Consider the following 16,442-nt stretch of genomic DNA (forward strand, 5'->3'; position numbering starts at 1 on the left):
CAGGGAGCACAAAATTGATAAAGTTCTCAATTCTGAATAAAGTAAGGATGGGCATCAGCAGAACTGCCCCTTTGGGCTTCTGGCAGGCAGATTTTGGCCTTTTTAGGACATGGACTGACAAAATCCCTCAGGAATCAATTCTGAAGTGTAAAGAAGTCCAGGAAAGCTGAACATACTTTAATAAGGAAAGTTTTAAAGATACAGAAGCAGGTTGTCCCCATATGCCATAAGAAAACCTAGTGAAAAAAAAGACCAGCCTGGTTAAACATATAACTTTAGGCTGAAACTCAGGGCTCAGGGGGGAGAAAAAAAGAAAAGAAGAAAAGGAAAAAAAAAAAAGTGTATCACTTCTGGAAGGAGGGTCAGATAACTTGGGAGGACTACAAGGGTGTTGTAAGGTTACGTAAGGAGAAAAAGTAGAAGAGTCAAAGCCAAATTGCAACCTGGTCTCTGTTGTTAGACAACAAAAGTTTCAATGAAGACATTGCTAGCAAAGTACAGCTATGGAGAGTCTCCATCCCTTGCTGCTTGCAGACAGTAGTGTAGTGTCCAAGGATGACAAAACAGCTGAGTATTTAATGCCTTCTTAACCTCAGTCTTTAATACCAAAACCAGTTGTGCTCAGGAAACCCAACTCCCAGAGATGAAAGTTAAGGAATGGTAAGCCAAGTGAAGCCCCCATAATCCAGGAGGAAATGGCTAGTGATCTGCTATGCCAGTTAAACACCCACAAGTCTATGGGCCTGGATAGGATGTACCAGGGAATAAAGAGGGAGCTGGTAAAAGAGCTCACCAATCCACTTTCAGACATTTATCAGCAGTCCTGATTATCTGGAGAACTTCCAGTTGACTGGAAAGTAGCAAATATAAGGCCTACCCAAAAGAATTGCAAAGATGATCCAAGGAACCACAGGCCTGTCAAACTAACCTAGGTACCAGGGGAAATCTTGGAAGAGATCATCCTGAGTGTCAGTACACAGAATGTACAGCACAATCAGGACATCAGGCCTGGCCACCATGGGTTTGGGAAAGGAAGGTCCTGCTTGACCAACCTGATCTCCTTCTATGATCATTTGACCTACTCAGTGGATAAGGGAAAGGCTGTGGATGGTGCCTCCCTAGACTTCACTAAGGCATTTCACACCATTTCCCACAGCATTTTCATGAAGAGACTGGCTGCTCATGGCTTGGACAGGTGCATTCTTTGCTGGGTGAAAAACTGTTTGGATGGCTGAATCCAGGGAGTAATACTGAATGGAGTTAACATCAAGCTGGTAGCTGGTCACAAGTGGGGCTCCCCAAGGCTCAGTATTGGGGCCAGTCCTGTTTAATAGGAAGAGGGGCAAAGTGCTGGACTAAGGGGTTAAGTGCTCTCTCAGTGTGCAGATGACACCACATTGGGTGACAAGTGCTGATCTGTTGGAGGGCAGGAAGGCTCTGCAGAGGAATCTGGACAGGCTGGATCAAAGGACTGAGGACAGCAGCCTGAAATTAAATAAATCCAAGTGCCAGATCCTAAATCTGAGTCACACAAAACCCCTTGCAGAGCTACAGGCTGGGGTCAGAGTGGCTGGAACATGGCCAAGCAGAAAAGAACCTGGAGGTGCTGGTTGACAGTGGCTGAACATGAGCCAGCATGCGCCCAGGTGGCCAAGAAGGCCAATGGCACCCTGGCCTGTATCAGAAATAGTGTGGCCACAGGACAAGGGCAGTGACCACCCCACTGATGATGCGCTGGTGAGGCTTCACTTCAAATCCTTTGTTCAGTTTTGGGCCCCTCACTACAAAAAAGGCATTGAGGTGCTGAAGTGGGTCCAGAGAAGGGCAATGCAGCTGGTGAAAGAAGGGTCTAGAAAGCAAGCCCTATGAGGAGCAGCTGAGGGAGCTGGGGCTGTTTATGTTGGAGTAGAAGAGGCTCAAGGGGGATCCCACTGCTCTGTACAAATACCTGAAAGAAGGTTTTAGCAAGGTGGGATCTGGCCTCTTCCACCAACTCAAGTGAAAGGATGAAAGGAAATGGCCTTAAGTTGCACCCAGGGAGCTTCAGATTGGACATTAGGACAAAAAAAAATTACTGGCAGAGTGACCAGGCATTGGAATGAGTTGCCCAAGAGCACGATGGAGTAGCCATCTCTGGAAGTGTTCACGAGACATCTGGATGTGGCACTTGATATAGTTTAGGGATGATTATGGTGGTGCTACGTTGACAGTAGAACTACATGATTTTGAAGGTATCTGTCTTCAAACATTGATGATTCTGTGATTGTTGGAATGTGGAGCATTTGAGAGAGAGAATTTGATATCTCAGCTACCTGCTTTCCACGCCTCTGTGGAGCAAGAATGCAACTGCCATCTTTGCAGATAGCAAACAATCAAGCTAAAAGAAGCACATGTAAAAACCAAGGTTTTTGAACTTAATGTAGACAATTCATCAGCATCTCACAAATAATCCAATTTAGATATTTAAAACCACTCTGCATTTTAGATTCTCAACATGCTGCTAACATATCTGAATTTAAAAACAAAAGAAGTTCCTGGTCACCAACATACAGCTGTATTTGTAAGAAATGGGTTGGGAAATATAAATATTTCAAAAAGCATAATGAAGCAGTAAGTTAACATGCAAGTGATTGCCCATGAGAAGAAAGGAAATGTATTATTTCATTGAAAGCTACAAAATCAAGTCATCTTAAACTTTCAATTTCTTTACCTTCTCTTACTACAAATTTTGTCCTTGTCCCAGAATCACACACAGAAAGAGTAAACCAACAGAAAACTGAAATAGAGGATTAGACTGTGTCCATTTGAAAGGCTACCCTCATTCCAAGATGATGTTGCAAGTAAACAGAATATCCCCCTTTACATGTATTTAAAAGTTCTCAAATGCTGTGGTGTTGTAATTTATTTCACTGGTAGCCTTTTACTGAATAGCTGTCATTTCCCTTTTCAAAAATATATATTCATATGAAAAATTTGGTATTACACTGCACATGAGGTTTCCTTACTCTGTGAAGGGGCCTTTTTCATGCTCTGAGAAATTTAAGGAGTTGGGGAAAAGTTTGTTTTCTACAGAGATGACCGACTTTTTGTCCTGATCCCAAAAATCCACAATAAACCTGCTGATTTTTTGTGGCTACAATTACAAGCTGAACAAGTCCAATAAGCTCTGTAAAGTACAAGTGCAAAAAGGCAGCAGTCTAGCCTCTTTAAAGGAAAAAAAGGCACCTCACAAAAACAGCAAGATCTTGTATATCCCGACTACAACCCTAACATGACACTATCAAAACTAGTTTTCTAGTTACCAAAAAATACTTTTAATTTCAGAAAGCTGATAGTATTTCCTTAGCTGTCCCAAATAAATACAAGTTTATACAATCAAACTTGTATTATCAGCCAAAGTTGTATTATCAGCCAGTCAGACTCAAATTTCTTAATAACAATTTCCATCCAATGAAATTCTGCTAAAGAAATAGAAATAGATTATTTAAGTCAAACTAATACTGATAGACCTAAATCTCTCTGCACTTCAGCTCCAAGCTACACACAGAAGTACTTTAGCAAGAACTCTGTATAGCACTGAAGTCATAACAGCTGATTGTTAGGTGATGACAAAACATTACTTCCTAGGCAAATGCAAAGATTTTGTAAAATTATGTATTTTAAGAAAAAAATTGTTATGCACAAAAGAATAGTACAGGAAGTGAAATAGGTAAACTCAAGAGCAAGAAAAAAATCTGGTTTGTGGTTAGATACAGAACCTCATCTCTGATCAAATTTGAGAAATGCTGTGTTAAACATGACGCTGAATGTACTTAAGGTGGTTTGAGCAAGCATAAATGAGTTTCACAAGCAGATGTTACTTTGTTAAACATGTTATTTTAAGCTAGCCATGCAGCCTAAGTAACTTTGATATTAAACATGCAATCACAGATATCTTAACTATACTGCATGTAGATTGGCACAATTACCTGTGTCAGGCTCATTTAGCTGTGATTAGAGCATACTTCAAAGCCATCCATACATTTTTGCTACTCATGCTGATTATGTTACAGCTAATTACCAGTTCAGTGAGACTTTGCCAATTAACTAAATTATCCTCAAAGTTAAGATAGTTTCTTGTATTAGTAAGGTTATTTTTATTGCATTAGCAGTAAGGTTATTTGCTTAGCCAAGCCAAAGCAAAACTTAAGTTGTCTTACCACATCATCTGTCAGTGTCTTGATATTTAAGTGCTGTAAATCAAACAGGAAAGCAGTCATGTCAAAATTGCTCAGTAAAAAAAAAAAAAAAAAAAAATAAGCTGAGTTATAGTTACTTTAATTCAAAATCACATGCAAGTTAAACAGTGTTGAATCCTGACACTTGAAATGAACCAAGTTTCTTGGCAAGTTGTACCTTGCTGGTTTACAATGCACAGAAAGTTATAAAGATTTTTAAAATCTTCCATTTGATCCTCCAACAGAATATCAAAAGACTGTGAACCAAGCACAGCTTGAAAAAAGTTGTGTTTTATTATATTTTATAACTAAATTATGCTTTATAGCTAAATATACAGATGACCTGTGCAAAATTCAGCTACAAGACATGTGTCTTCTCAAGACGGCTGTGGGGACACCAACAATAAATCATCCAGAGATTCCAAACTCAATAGAAGAACACAGAGCTCCTCAAGAGTTCAAAACTATCCATCAAGCTGCAGCAACTCTATCCTAATTAACCAGATTTGGAAACTCTTCACCAAGTCAACAATAATTGGCTATCACTCTCTACAACCTGAAAGGAGGTGATAGCAAGGTGAGGGTCAGTCTCTTCTCTCAGTTAACAAGAAATAGAACAAGAGGAAATGGCATCAAGTTGAACCACTGGAGGTTAGCTTGGATATTAGGAAAAATTTACTCACTGAAAGGGTAGCCAAGCATTGGAGCAGGCTGCCCAGGAAAGTGTGGAATCAACATCCCTGGAAGTGTTCAAAAAGCATGCAGAGATGTAACACTTAAGTTTGGCAGTGAAAGTTAAGTCAATTATGATGATCTAAGTGTCTTCCAACTTTAATGGTTCTATGATTGTAACCATTACTTCTGACATCTTCTCTGGCTCATCCCACAGAATTAAAGAACAATATGTGTTAAGTTAAATATTATCACACAAGAGGTCTAGTCTGAGTAGTATCCAGAAACTGAGGAAGAAGTGTCCGATGAATGATTATGAAGTTAAAAATAAAAGACAAATGAGGTGCAAGGAAACACAGTATTCAGTGAGACACTACATTCTACTAACAAAAAAATAATTGTTAAAAAAGGTGTAAGGTCACTTCTGAACGTTTATGATAATGCCATTCTATGTTCTAATTAGTGAGTATTAGTAATAAATGAAAAGAACTATTCCAATCCAGCCAGGAGACTGAAGATCTGTATCCCAGTCTTCTCACTGATGTTCTCCTGCCACAGGGGTAGATCAGACCATTTTGCCTTTTTACCTCACACACTGCTATAGAACTGGGGTTTATGACTTGCTTTTCCCATTCTGCTAATGATCTGCAAAGACAGTAAAAATGTTAACTGGTGTCATTTGCAAAAGCTTATGACTTTGCATTTAGCAAGGTTTGGTATAATACTTCTATCCTTAAGTGAGCAAAACCGCGAAAGAAAACACTAACATATGGTCTGACACTGAAACTAGGTAGAGAAGAACATGAAAATATATTCATTTTCCATACAGATGACTTAAATCACTAAGCCTTAAGCAATGCACAAATACCATCATGGAGCTCCTCTAACATGGCAGGAGATTACATAACCTGCTTTGAATGAAAACCATCTGCATTCTATGCTTTGAGTGGAAATTCAAGACTCATGTCAAATTCATGTACGCTCCACTAAAAAAATGCAGGAAAGCAACAACATCAGGTTCATTTCCACTTAAGAACAGATGTTGGATGTTTTGCAATTGCTCCATAAAAGACACCGTCATCATGGAAGTAACCAGGCAATTTCAGATTCAGGTTTTGTTCTTTGAAAAAGACAGAAGTTAGTGGGATAGTTCAAGCCAGTATTTTATTTTCCATTTAAGTCAAGAAAATTCAGCAGTGCAATTGACTATGATAACAAGTGAAAAACTTCCCATTTTGTATATCAGAACATCTCACCAACCCAAGTCATCTGAGTAACTAGAGAAAAAAGACTACCACACAACCAATTAAGGACACCAAAATGGTATAACAAACTCATATCTGTAAAGATATGAGCCTTTCTCAAAGACTTCACCTTACTGGATACCTAGAGTACAGAAGTCTAAAAATATCAGCATTTCTTTCACAAAAAGTTGTGGAGACTAGTTTGAAGGCAAGTGCTAAAAGCAGGTTCTTAAGTAAGAATCTACTTAACCAGCATCAAATATCAACACTGGTGACATATTTAGAGACTTTATAAAGGAGAAGAAATTCCATGCAAACTACAACCTAATGTTCAGCTCTTTCAGCACTCAAAAGGCTGAATGACTTGCTGTAAGACATCTCTAAAGACTTATTTAGTTAACTTTATGTTATAATGCTTCTCAGTCAGAGGAGTTGGTTAAAACAGAACTGGGGTTCTCTTTTTCCTCTCTCCTTCACCAAGTCCTTCTCTTCTGAGAAGGCTGTAAAAAGTAAAATCAGTTGACAGCTTTACTGGTCTTCTATAGCATTCAAGGATATAGAGATGTGGAACATTACATTTGGTCTTAGCAACAACAACCACAACAAAGAAACTTAGCACACTGGATCTTTTAATGGCATTGCATATGGAGGAGTGCTGTGGCTCAAGAACAAGAGCATATTTTTATTCTTAACAGTCAAAGGAAACAAACATATTTCTAGTAAGGGTAAAAATAACTAGACTAGGAGTCAGGTAAATACTAAGTAGAGGCTGGAGTCCTTTATTACCACAGGGACATATTTCTATTTTCAGGCTCAGATATATCAGTTCACAAAAGACATTCTGCTCAAGTGAACAGGTTGCCTTAAACACAGGCCTGCAAGTAAATAAATATGACTTGAGTAATATTCCTATAATATTCAGTCACTGCTAAAAACATTATGTAATTTTACATAATACTGCTTCACAATGGATTAAAATATTTCTATGCTACTCTGAGTCTTCCATGAACTACTCCACAATAACAAAACTATTGATTTGAAAGCATAGAAGCTATGTGTTCCTCTGGTCTATTTGTCATGTAAAAAGTAGATATGCAAAACTGAAAAACAAAATTATCAATATTTTAAGTATGCTGACATTGTGTTTTCTAGTCAGAGATATATGAAAGCACTAAGAGATTAAAGAGTTAAGTAGGACAGTTCAGAAGGAGAGATTTGTCAGTTGCACCTACAGTTAGAAAAGCAGAAATAACACCATTGCTTAGTCTTCAGCTATAAAAACACTTTTATAAACTAAATTTTAAAATTTCACTCCTCAGTGTACCTTAGTTTTTAGTCTAGGGACATGGAGGAAGAAGTCATTTTGTTTTGCAATTGAGTAGAAGCAGTTCACTTAAAGCTAAGTCCAATGAGAAAGAAATGCACAGGTATATTATTTTTGAAGAAAGCAAGCAATCTGACAGAATTACTTGTGATGGGAGATTATGTCCCTCAGGCATACTGTTAAATAACCAGTGTCATAAGACAAGGATATACACACACATGCAGCACGTGGTACAGTATTTGTGATGAGCTGACAAAACTCCAAGGATAGTGAGAGTCTTAAACAGAAGCTGAAAGGTACAGCAGGATACAAGGGCCGAGTTTCACAACACAAGCACAGAAACAAGATGACTGCTCCTGAGACAGAAAGAGTACTGTGTCTCTTGAAAAGGTCACACATGGTGAAGACAGGTGTGAGGCAACTTTCACACCACCCAGCTAAAGGAAGCCAAACACTATTTGGCTTCATATACATTCAGAGTAAAGAATCATATTGTCATACTTATGCCTGAAAACTAGGCAAGAAAACTGTATTCCATAGAATAAGGCCCATAGAGCAGGTATTGTTTTAGTCAACATCAGGAGTGAGTGGGATAACTCCACCACAAACTCACTCTTTCCATTCTTCCCACAGTACAAGCTTTCATACTTTTTCTACTTAATGCCTAATACTAGGCATTTTTCTACTTAATACTTTCCTAACCTTCACCTTGTAAAATATTTTCTAATTACATAAGCTCCTATAGCACATGCCTGGTTTCTGAACGAGGTGGTCATCAGACTCCTGGTGGTCGGTTTGGATGAAGGCTCAGAAGTCTTCCTCAGGCATGAACTTTTCACCTCTGTCTCTGCACATGCTCTATAAGCTTGTCTGCTCAAACAGCCAGTGGTTAGCTTTTTGCAGTTAGCTTGTTCTGCTAAATTTGCTGATTTCTAAAAAGGGCTTCATTCACATACCCTGTTACAAAGTAACTACTTCTTTCCGCATAGCTACAGCTTTTTGCATAGCTCAAGCATTATCTCCTTGCCTCGGCATCAAAAGCAAGGAAGGGAGGAGGGGCGAACCAGGGAGGGTGATGGGGCAACAACATTATCTTGCTGCCCAGGTATCAATACACAAGATGATGATCTTATATTGCACATCCAAACAGCAATACATACTTGAAGTTCATGTGCTAGATAAAATGTAATAACTTGAGGGATTGCCTATATAATTACCCCAGTCAAGTCCAGGTAGAGACAGTGAAGCAAAGCAAAGCAATGACAAATCCTGCTTAATTGGATCAACAGTACTAGTCCGATCTTTTGTGTCATTACATCTATTTCCCTGTCTTTGCATATGCATATTTATGGACAAAATTCTCTCTAGGTGTGGTACAAGCAGTTCAGGCAAACAGGATCAGAACTCAGAAGAATGACATCTCACATAGGACTCTGATCCCATGTCTTCAGCTTTTCCACCGGCACTACAGGACAGTGTGGCCTGGAACCAATGAAGACTAACCTAGTACAATATTGAGTATAGTCTGTATCATCTAAGAGTTTTGGGACTCCACCAAAAGGGGCAGCATCTACATTCTCCACAAGTGGTCTTTTCACCACGGCACAAGCAAAAAGTGATGTTGCCCATCTAACTTTCTGAATGAAAGCAGATAGTTTAAACACAGATTGTTTGGTACTTAAACTCAAATCATGCCTGGTAGGGATGGGCATGGTTAGTATGACAGAAAGACCAAAAAAATGTGATTTTTTTGATCATAAATGGAAGTAGAAGACAGACAAGCATAGTGCCATATACCCCTGCCAAATATGAGAGGGGTTTTAGGCATACAAAGTAACAGGATGTCAGGCAACTAAACAACAATTTCAACATGCATGTCCTCCACCACCTTGAAGTACTTCAATAAAAAAAAAAAAAATTAAAAACCCACAGTCCAGATCTTTTGGGATATTAATATTGCATTTTTTTACAGATGAAAACAAAGAAACAAACCCACTTATAACACCCCCTCCAAATCACCGTGCACATGTAGAGGTTCTTTGATAAGTTAAAAAGAGCTTCCAGCCTTCATGTGGCTATTGAGAAAAAAAAAAATGGAAAAAGGAGGGCTTAAGCAAGATAAGCTTTAGAAGAGCCAGCTAACTTATGCCTGAACACTGAAACAAGACCAATGAAGACTAGGGATGTTCATATAATCACATAATCCCCTCTGCACCTTTGCAAATTCGAAAGTGAGCAAGAATGCATTGCCATTAATATTATCACCAAAAAAAGATTCAACACTAGCTGTTTTTTCCCCCAAAGAATATTCTCCAGCAGAAACACAAGTAAAAGACCAAATCCAGGACTGATGAAAACCTGTAGACTCAGAGAAAAGTTAATTGGATGATTACAGAAAATGCTATCGCTTTAGGATCTCCTTTGTAATAATATTCCCTCAGTAATTTTGCTACCTCAGTCTGAAAATGCAATTTACAAACTGCACAGCATTTCTTGCTTTTAATTTCCAATATACTACTTCAGCATTTAGATAATGGCTTTATCACACACTCTGTCTCTGCTCCTTGAAAAGCAGTCTGAAAAGCAATCAGGAGCAAAACTACCTTAACATGACAGGTTCTACACAGTGATATTTTTTAGGCATTGATGAGTTAAACTCAAAATTGGTGCTTACAGGTAAGATCATATAACAAAGTGCTAGAACACAGCACTAAAATTTAGTATCATAACCCACAGTGTTAATTCATGCCAACAAAAATAACAGCATGAAGAATTTACAATTTTACAAAGCTGCGATAAAGTGTTTTAGGTAACATCTGTTCAGCAATCATTTCTTCAAAAGACTAATTTAGATTCAAGGTCTTACACTGCAGCATAACTGCAGCAATAATTCAGTCACTTTGTAATTAAAGATATTGACACAGATTGGTCTTACCTTTCTACTCTATGCCAGAGAAATGGAAGTGCTTTTCCTCTTAACTACATCTTTCTTTGATTTATAGACACTGTTAAATGCAACTGTTAATTTGTCTATTTTTAACAGATTGGTGTAAACAAACCCTTCTTGACTCATAAATTTCATGAAGAACTTAATCAAAAACATAACCTGAAAGTCACTGAAGTCAGGTCAATGGTTTACTGAAATTAATAGAAACATCTCTAATTTGAGCTAGAAATTGAAGCTGATTTTTTGAGGACCAATGTCTACAATATGTAGTATATGTGAAGTGCAGTTGGAAGTCGCATAATATAGCGCTGGCTGCAATGTTTTCCAAACATTTCTAAGGTGGGCAGGGGGAATAAAGGAGAGCAAGTGGCAAACAATTGCTTTTGGCCCCACCCAGACCTAGAGGATTTCAGAAGTTTCTTGCTCAGTCAATGTATATATAGAGACCAGGTGAAATATCTGTCATGCATCTGTCGATTTCCTCTTTTTACAAGGTCCTAAACCTAAGGAGTTTAGGGATGAGCTTTCAATAAGCTGAAGCACCACAGCAGCACAGAAATTCTTTTACCCTTTTACAAGTCCCCCTCCTCTAAAAACTTGGACCCGTTGAACAAAGTCATGCTGGTATATGCTTCAAAATGAACCATCACTCCTTCAAAAAAAGTATTTAAAATTATTCTGCAAAAGAGCCAAGACAACTGAGGCTTAAAACTCATTCACTTCTTCTGAGAAGCTAGTTTATTCAAAAAGAGTCCTTCAAGGCTTCATTTGACAGGGCTAAACAGTTATAGTGGCTGATTCCAATGCCTCTTTCTCCCCCCTCCCCCACTCATATGCGGTGGGTTTTTAAAAACTGTGTTTTCCTCAGTTAAAAAAAGAATTTTTTTTAGAAGGGAGAAAAAAGAGGAGGGGCATGTTAATGATGTCACCTTTGTCAATAAGCAATCCAATTTCACCTCAAGGTTTGACAGGGAATCAAATTATTTTTCAGATTAGCATATCTGCTATGACAGATCAATATGTTGCATTGACTGGAAGGGTCCAACCTGGAACTCATTTTCAAGCCTTGAACACTGAGAAATATTACATTCACATAATCTGTATTACTTGAGGTCAATAAATCTAACTGCTACTTTAATCTGACAAATGTACACAGACAGAAATAAAACTGAGGTAACATGAGGCATGGCACTCTACGTACCCCAAACAGAGAAAAGGGCATAAGCTAAATATAAGACTGGATTACAGAGAGCCCAAAGGCATGAGAGCCAGACTTTACAAATACGGACACAAATCTAATTTAACTATTAAAATTACATTGAAGATGTATTACAGAAAGAGTTAGATGCAAAGAAGTCAAGTTGGAAAATACCTCTAAGATCATCAAGTCCTGACTATAAACCAAACGCTGCCAAGTCCATCACTAAACCACGTCTTTAAGTGCCACATCTACACATCTTTTCAACGCCTTACAAGATGGTGACTCAACCACTTTTCTGGGCAGCCTCTTCCAGTGGTTGATCACCCTTTCAATGAAGAAAGTTTACTTAGTATCCAATCTAAACCTACCCTGGTGCAACTTCAGGCCCTTTCCTCTTGTTCTGTCTCTTGTTACTTAGGAGAAGACACTGACCTCCACCTCACTACAGCCTCCTTTCAAACAGTTGTAGAGAGCAATAAGGACAGCCAGCAAGTTAATGGCACACCTAGAATACAATCCATGTTCAATCCATAATTCTTCTGTCCCTATCAACACCCAAAGATAAAATCTTTGCTTTAAGACATTATTTAAAGATGAAAAATAGGACTATCATTAGAACTATGGTGCTTTTGAAAACTGCAGTTTGACAAATCATTCTCATGAATTAAGGACATTCTCATATATCCCTGCTTAAAGAGAAACTGGGCAGGGGGACAGGGAACAGGAAGAGACCAAACTAAAAAAATTATCAAAATTCACACCTAGCTACAAGATTATTATATACCCTATAAAACTGAGTCCCAACCCCAAATTCAGCCCCTTTATTTTCTGTAGCTGTAACCTCAACACCATGACCTTAAAAAGCAGTCAGCTGATACCAATATTGAAACATTATCAAACTCACCCTTGCATAGCCTGGGAAGCCTAGACATATGCCCAACAAGCTCACCTGCACCAGAGAAAAGGCCTTCTTTCACTGAAAAGATCAGATTTCATCTAGGAAAAAAAAGCCTCAATTGCTTTTATCACATATCTATCCACATTCTACTCCCTATAAACTACTGTTCTGCCATTTTAACCTGACTAGCAAAACTGAACATGAAGACAACACACTACTTCTGTTTTAGCACATAATTATAGGAAAAAATGAAAACCATTGTGATATCTGCATAAGAACTGGGCAGTTAAAGTATTGGTAGTAAGAAAAACCTCTGGACCCAGAGCTCTTGTCAGTTGCAAACACACAAAACTCCATGTCTGTCACAAAAGGAATATTCCAACCCTTAACTCATACAGCAACAACACTATCCAATATTTTACAGTGGCCAGACCACACGGGTTTCTCCTCACAGATCATATACTAAAGCATGTTGTGAGAGACTGAGAAGATCTGGTATCACAAGACATTTTGGGGTACGTGTGTGTGGGGCAAGGGGCTGGTTGGGCTGTGCTTTGGTGAGGTAATGCCCTGCTCTGCACACATTTCCCATTCCTGGGGTATCCCAGCCCCACACTGGCTGCCAATCCCTGGCAGAGAGGAGGCAATGCTCCACACCTGGCCTCTGGAGCCCCTAACTCAGCTCCTGAGTGGCCAAACAAACAGAAGTTCCACCTGGGGGAAGGGCCCTGGAAGGCCAAGGAGTATTTAAAGCTGAACACAAGACAAGCACACATCTTCATTCTACCTCCTCCTGGAATTCCCATCAGCTGCTGAATTTCTATGAGCACTGCTGGTACCCAGCAGCTGGTAGCCATATGTGTCCTTTTTTTTTTAACTTTTTTGTCTTCCTCTCCTTTTTCTTCTAATTCCCTCTTCTTAGAATTTTTGAGTAACTTAAAATCAAAAGGGCTTAAAGTTTGCCAAGTCAAATGGGCTAAGTTAATGCTTTGAGATGTATTTCATGTTGGTTGAATATTGCACTAAACCTTTTGCCAAAGATCTTTGATTTTCTGAGGTTGCCAGTAAGGTCTTTTCTGATGTTTTGACGTCTTGAAAATATCTTGCTGCTATTTCTCCTGTACGTCTAACTCAGAATGCAAGAACAATCATGAGCCCTTTTGAAAGCCTCATCAAGTGAGGGGCCATGTCACTTGCCTGACTAAAACACACGTGTCCCCAGTGGATACAGAGCCACTCACCAAGCCAAGCAAATTACTCTTGGTCAGTTTCACTGATGCCCATTCTAGCATGCAGAAAAAGGCACATGGACATGGTTCAAACACTAGTCTCTGCAGCCACAATACAAAAAGACTGCAGCAAACAGGAATATTCCAGGAGCAAGTTGTGACCTTCCAGAACAGGTCTGGCCAGCCTGTTTGATACTGGTTATTGGCTAACATTTTTGAATCTGTGCACAAGTGCCAGACACTCAAGTACTGAATGTTTCATAAATACACCTTAGAATCAAGAGTCTAATATAAGTGTTATGGTATCTCTTTTGTAATTATGTAACAAATACATTTCAGAGCAGGTGGGATCAGGGACAGCTGAACTAAGATCAACATGCATCACCTAAATATGAGCACCGGGTGCATTTCCTCTGCATGTGGCAGATACTCCCTGAAAGAAGGTTGGATCCAAATGGGTTCAGTTCCTTCTCCCAGGCAACCAGTGGCAGGATAAGAGTACACAGTCTCAAACTACACCACAGGACGTTTAGGCTGGACATAATGAGGAATTTCTTCACAGAAAGGGTGATTAGACATTGGAATGGGCTGCCCTGGGAGGTGGTGAAGTCACCATCCCTGAAAGTATTTAAAGAAAGACTCAACACAGCACTTAGTGCCATGGTCTAGTTGGCATGGTGCTGTTCAGTCATAGATTAGACTTGATGATTCCAGAGGTCTTTTCCAACACAATTTGTTCTGTGGATACAAAGGCTGTAGAATACATGTTGGTACCAATTCTAATGCTTGGAATTTTCATCATGTCCAAACAAAAATGGTTATTTCTGGGTACGCTTTGGTTAGAGCACATCTTGCCAACACATTATCTCGTGATAAGCCGTCTTGAGTTTCCCGATTTCTTGGTGTGCTAGCCAAAAGCTTGTAAAAGCAGGCCTATGGAGGAGAACTTTATTATGTCCTTTAAATTCAAAGCCCATTTTTCTGTTTCTACACTGTAGGGTTTATATCACTAAAGTTAAAAAAAACCCAAACAACAACAACAAAAACCCAACCAATCAAAAAAAAAAAAAAAAAAAAAAGCGCAACCCACCACAGTCCTATTAGAAGTGACACCGTTGAAGAGCTGGAAGTCTGTTCTATTCCCCTTGCAACCACAGCTGTCACGCAGCAAGTAAAGGCAATGAACCTTTGTGATGAAGCACTCGGGAGAGACCTGACAACTTGCCGCATCCTTTCACACGGGCAGGCAAGAGGCGAGCTGGACTAGGCGGGACCAGACCTCGAAGCCCAGCCGAACTTGACGGCGCCACGTATTCCCACTCAGTGCCCCGGTGTCGGCGGCTCCAGGCAGTGACTGGCCCCGGAGGGAACGGCGAAGGGGAGACGGGGCCGTCCCCGCACGGCCGGGCCCCCTCGGCACAGGCCCGCCAGGCCCCACTCCTGGGGCACCCCCGCCGCGGGACCGGCTCGTACTTACGAATTTGGGCTTCCTGCTGTCCGCCGCCTCCTCGGGGCCCCCGGCGCTCCCGGTCCCCGGCGGGCCCTTCCGACGGAGCCCCTTGTTCTCCCGCCCGCCGCGACCCGGCGGCGAGGACGGGGCGCAGTAACGCGGCCGCGGCGGCTCCATGGCCGCGCACGGGCGAGGAAGGGAGCTGGGCAGGGGGAGCGCTGCCTGCGATCGGGCCCAGGCCCGGCGGCCCCGGCCGAGCTGGGCGCCTGCGATTAGCGCGGCTTAGCTGGGCTCGGCCAGGCAGGGCGCCGCGGGGGGAGGAGCGGGGCTGAGCGCTAAAGCCGCGGCCTCACCGCAGCGCAGGATTTAGCCGGGAGAAGGCCCTAATCCCGCCACGCCCGAGCAGCGCGGGGCCGCGCGCTCCCAACGGCCGCGGCTGGCGGAGCGCGGCAGCGTCCCCGCCGTCCGAACCGTCCCGCCACCGCCGGCGCCGCCCCCGCCCGCCCGGCCCGGCCAATCCGCGCCCGCGCGGCCGCGGCGGCGCCTCCCGGTTGGCGGGAGCTGCGCCCGTCTCCGGTGAGTCACCGGCTCGCGCCCGGCTCCACCGGAGCGCGCGTGCCCCCGCCGGGAACGGGAGTGTCCCGCGGGGCTGAGGTAACGGCGCCTCCGGGGTGCACACACGCACACACAGAGGAGGGCAGAGTTTGTTTCCTCGTCGTGCAAATCCTGTCTTCTCTGCATCCTTTCTGCTCGGGAGCTGAACACGGGGCGGGTCCCTCTCCTGTTTGGCCTAGGATGCCGATTTCCTACAAGTGGCGTTGTTAAAAACTCCGATTCCATACCTTAAGCCGCTGTTTGACTGGTAAAAAGTGATTCAACTATTTCTATATGACCTTTTTATATAATTAGAGCACTGACTTTTATATGTAAATATACATTATTATATAGAATCATAGGGTTTGGAGGAGACCTTTACAATCATCCAGTCCAAAAATCCCAACCACCTCTTAAACACCCCAAGGGATGGTGACTCCATCACCTCCCCAACCTATTCTTACGCTTGCCCATCTGAACAGTGACAATAATTTTCTAATCCCTGATCTGAATCTCCCCTGTCTCAGTTTTAGGCCATTTCCTCTGGTCCTGTCTCTGCAGTCACAGTAGGGACTGACCCCCACCTCCATTAGAACCTCTTCTCTGGTAGCTGTTGAGAGCAACACATACATAGATATACATACATACATATGTACATACATACAC

General features: G+C 41.3%; 1 protein-coding gene across 2 annotated transcripts in view; it reads right to left on the reverse strand.

Annotated features, from left to right (window-relative positions):
* The window catches only part of DIAPH3 (diaphanous related formin 3), a 200,972-nt gene extending 185,598 nt beyond the window's left edge, over positions 1-15,374 (reverse strand). Inside the window, exons 1-2 of one of the 2 annotated variants that reach the window (XM_009085265.4) lie at positions 15,210-15,374; positions 4,200-4,232 (exon numbers count right to left, since the gene is read on the reverse strand). In XM_009085265.4, the coding sequence (XP_009083513.2) occupies positions 4,200-4,232; positions 15,210-15,359 (183 nt within the window). In that variant the 5' untranslated portion in view covers positions 15,360-15,374. The remainder of the gene's footprint in view (positions 1-4,199; positions 4,233-15,209) is intronic. The other variant, XM_050975434.1, reaches the window with a different exon arrangement.
* Positions 15,375-16,442: the final 1,068 nt, after the last annotated feature.

The sequence above is a fragment of the Serinus canaria genome, chromosome 1, assembly GCF_022539315.1.
Source record: "Serinus canaria isolate serCan28SL12 chromosome 1, serCan2020, whole genome shotgun sequence".
NCBI classification, from domain to species: domain Eukaryota; kingdom Metazoa; phylum Chordata; class Aves; order Passeriformes; family Fringillidae; genus Serinus; species Serinus canaria.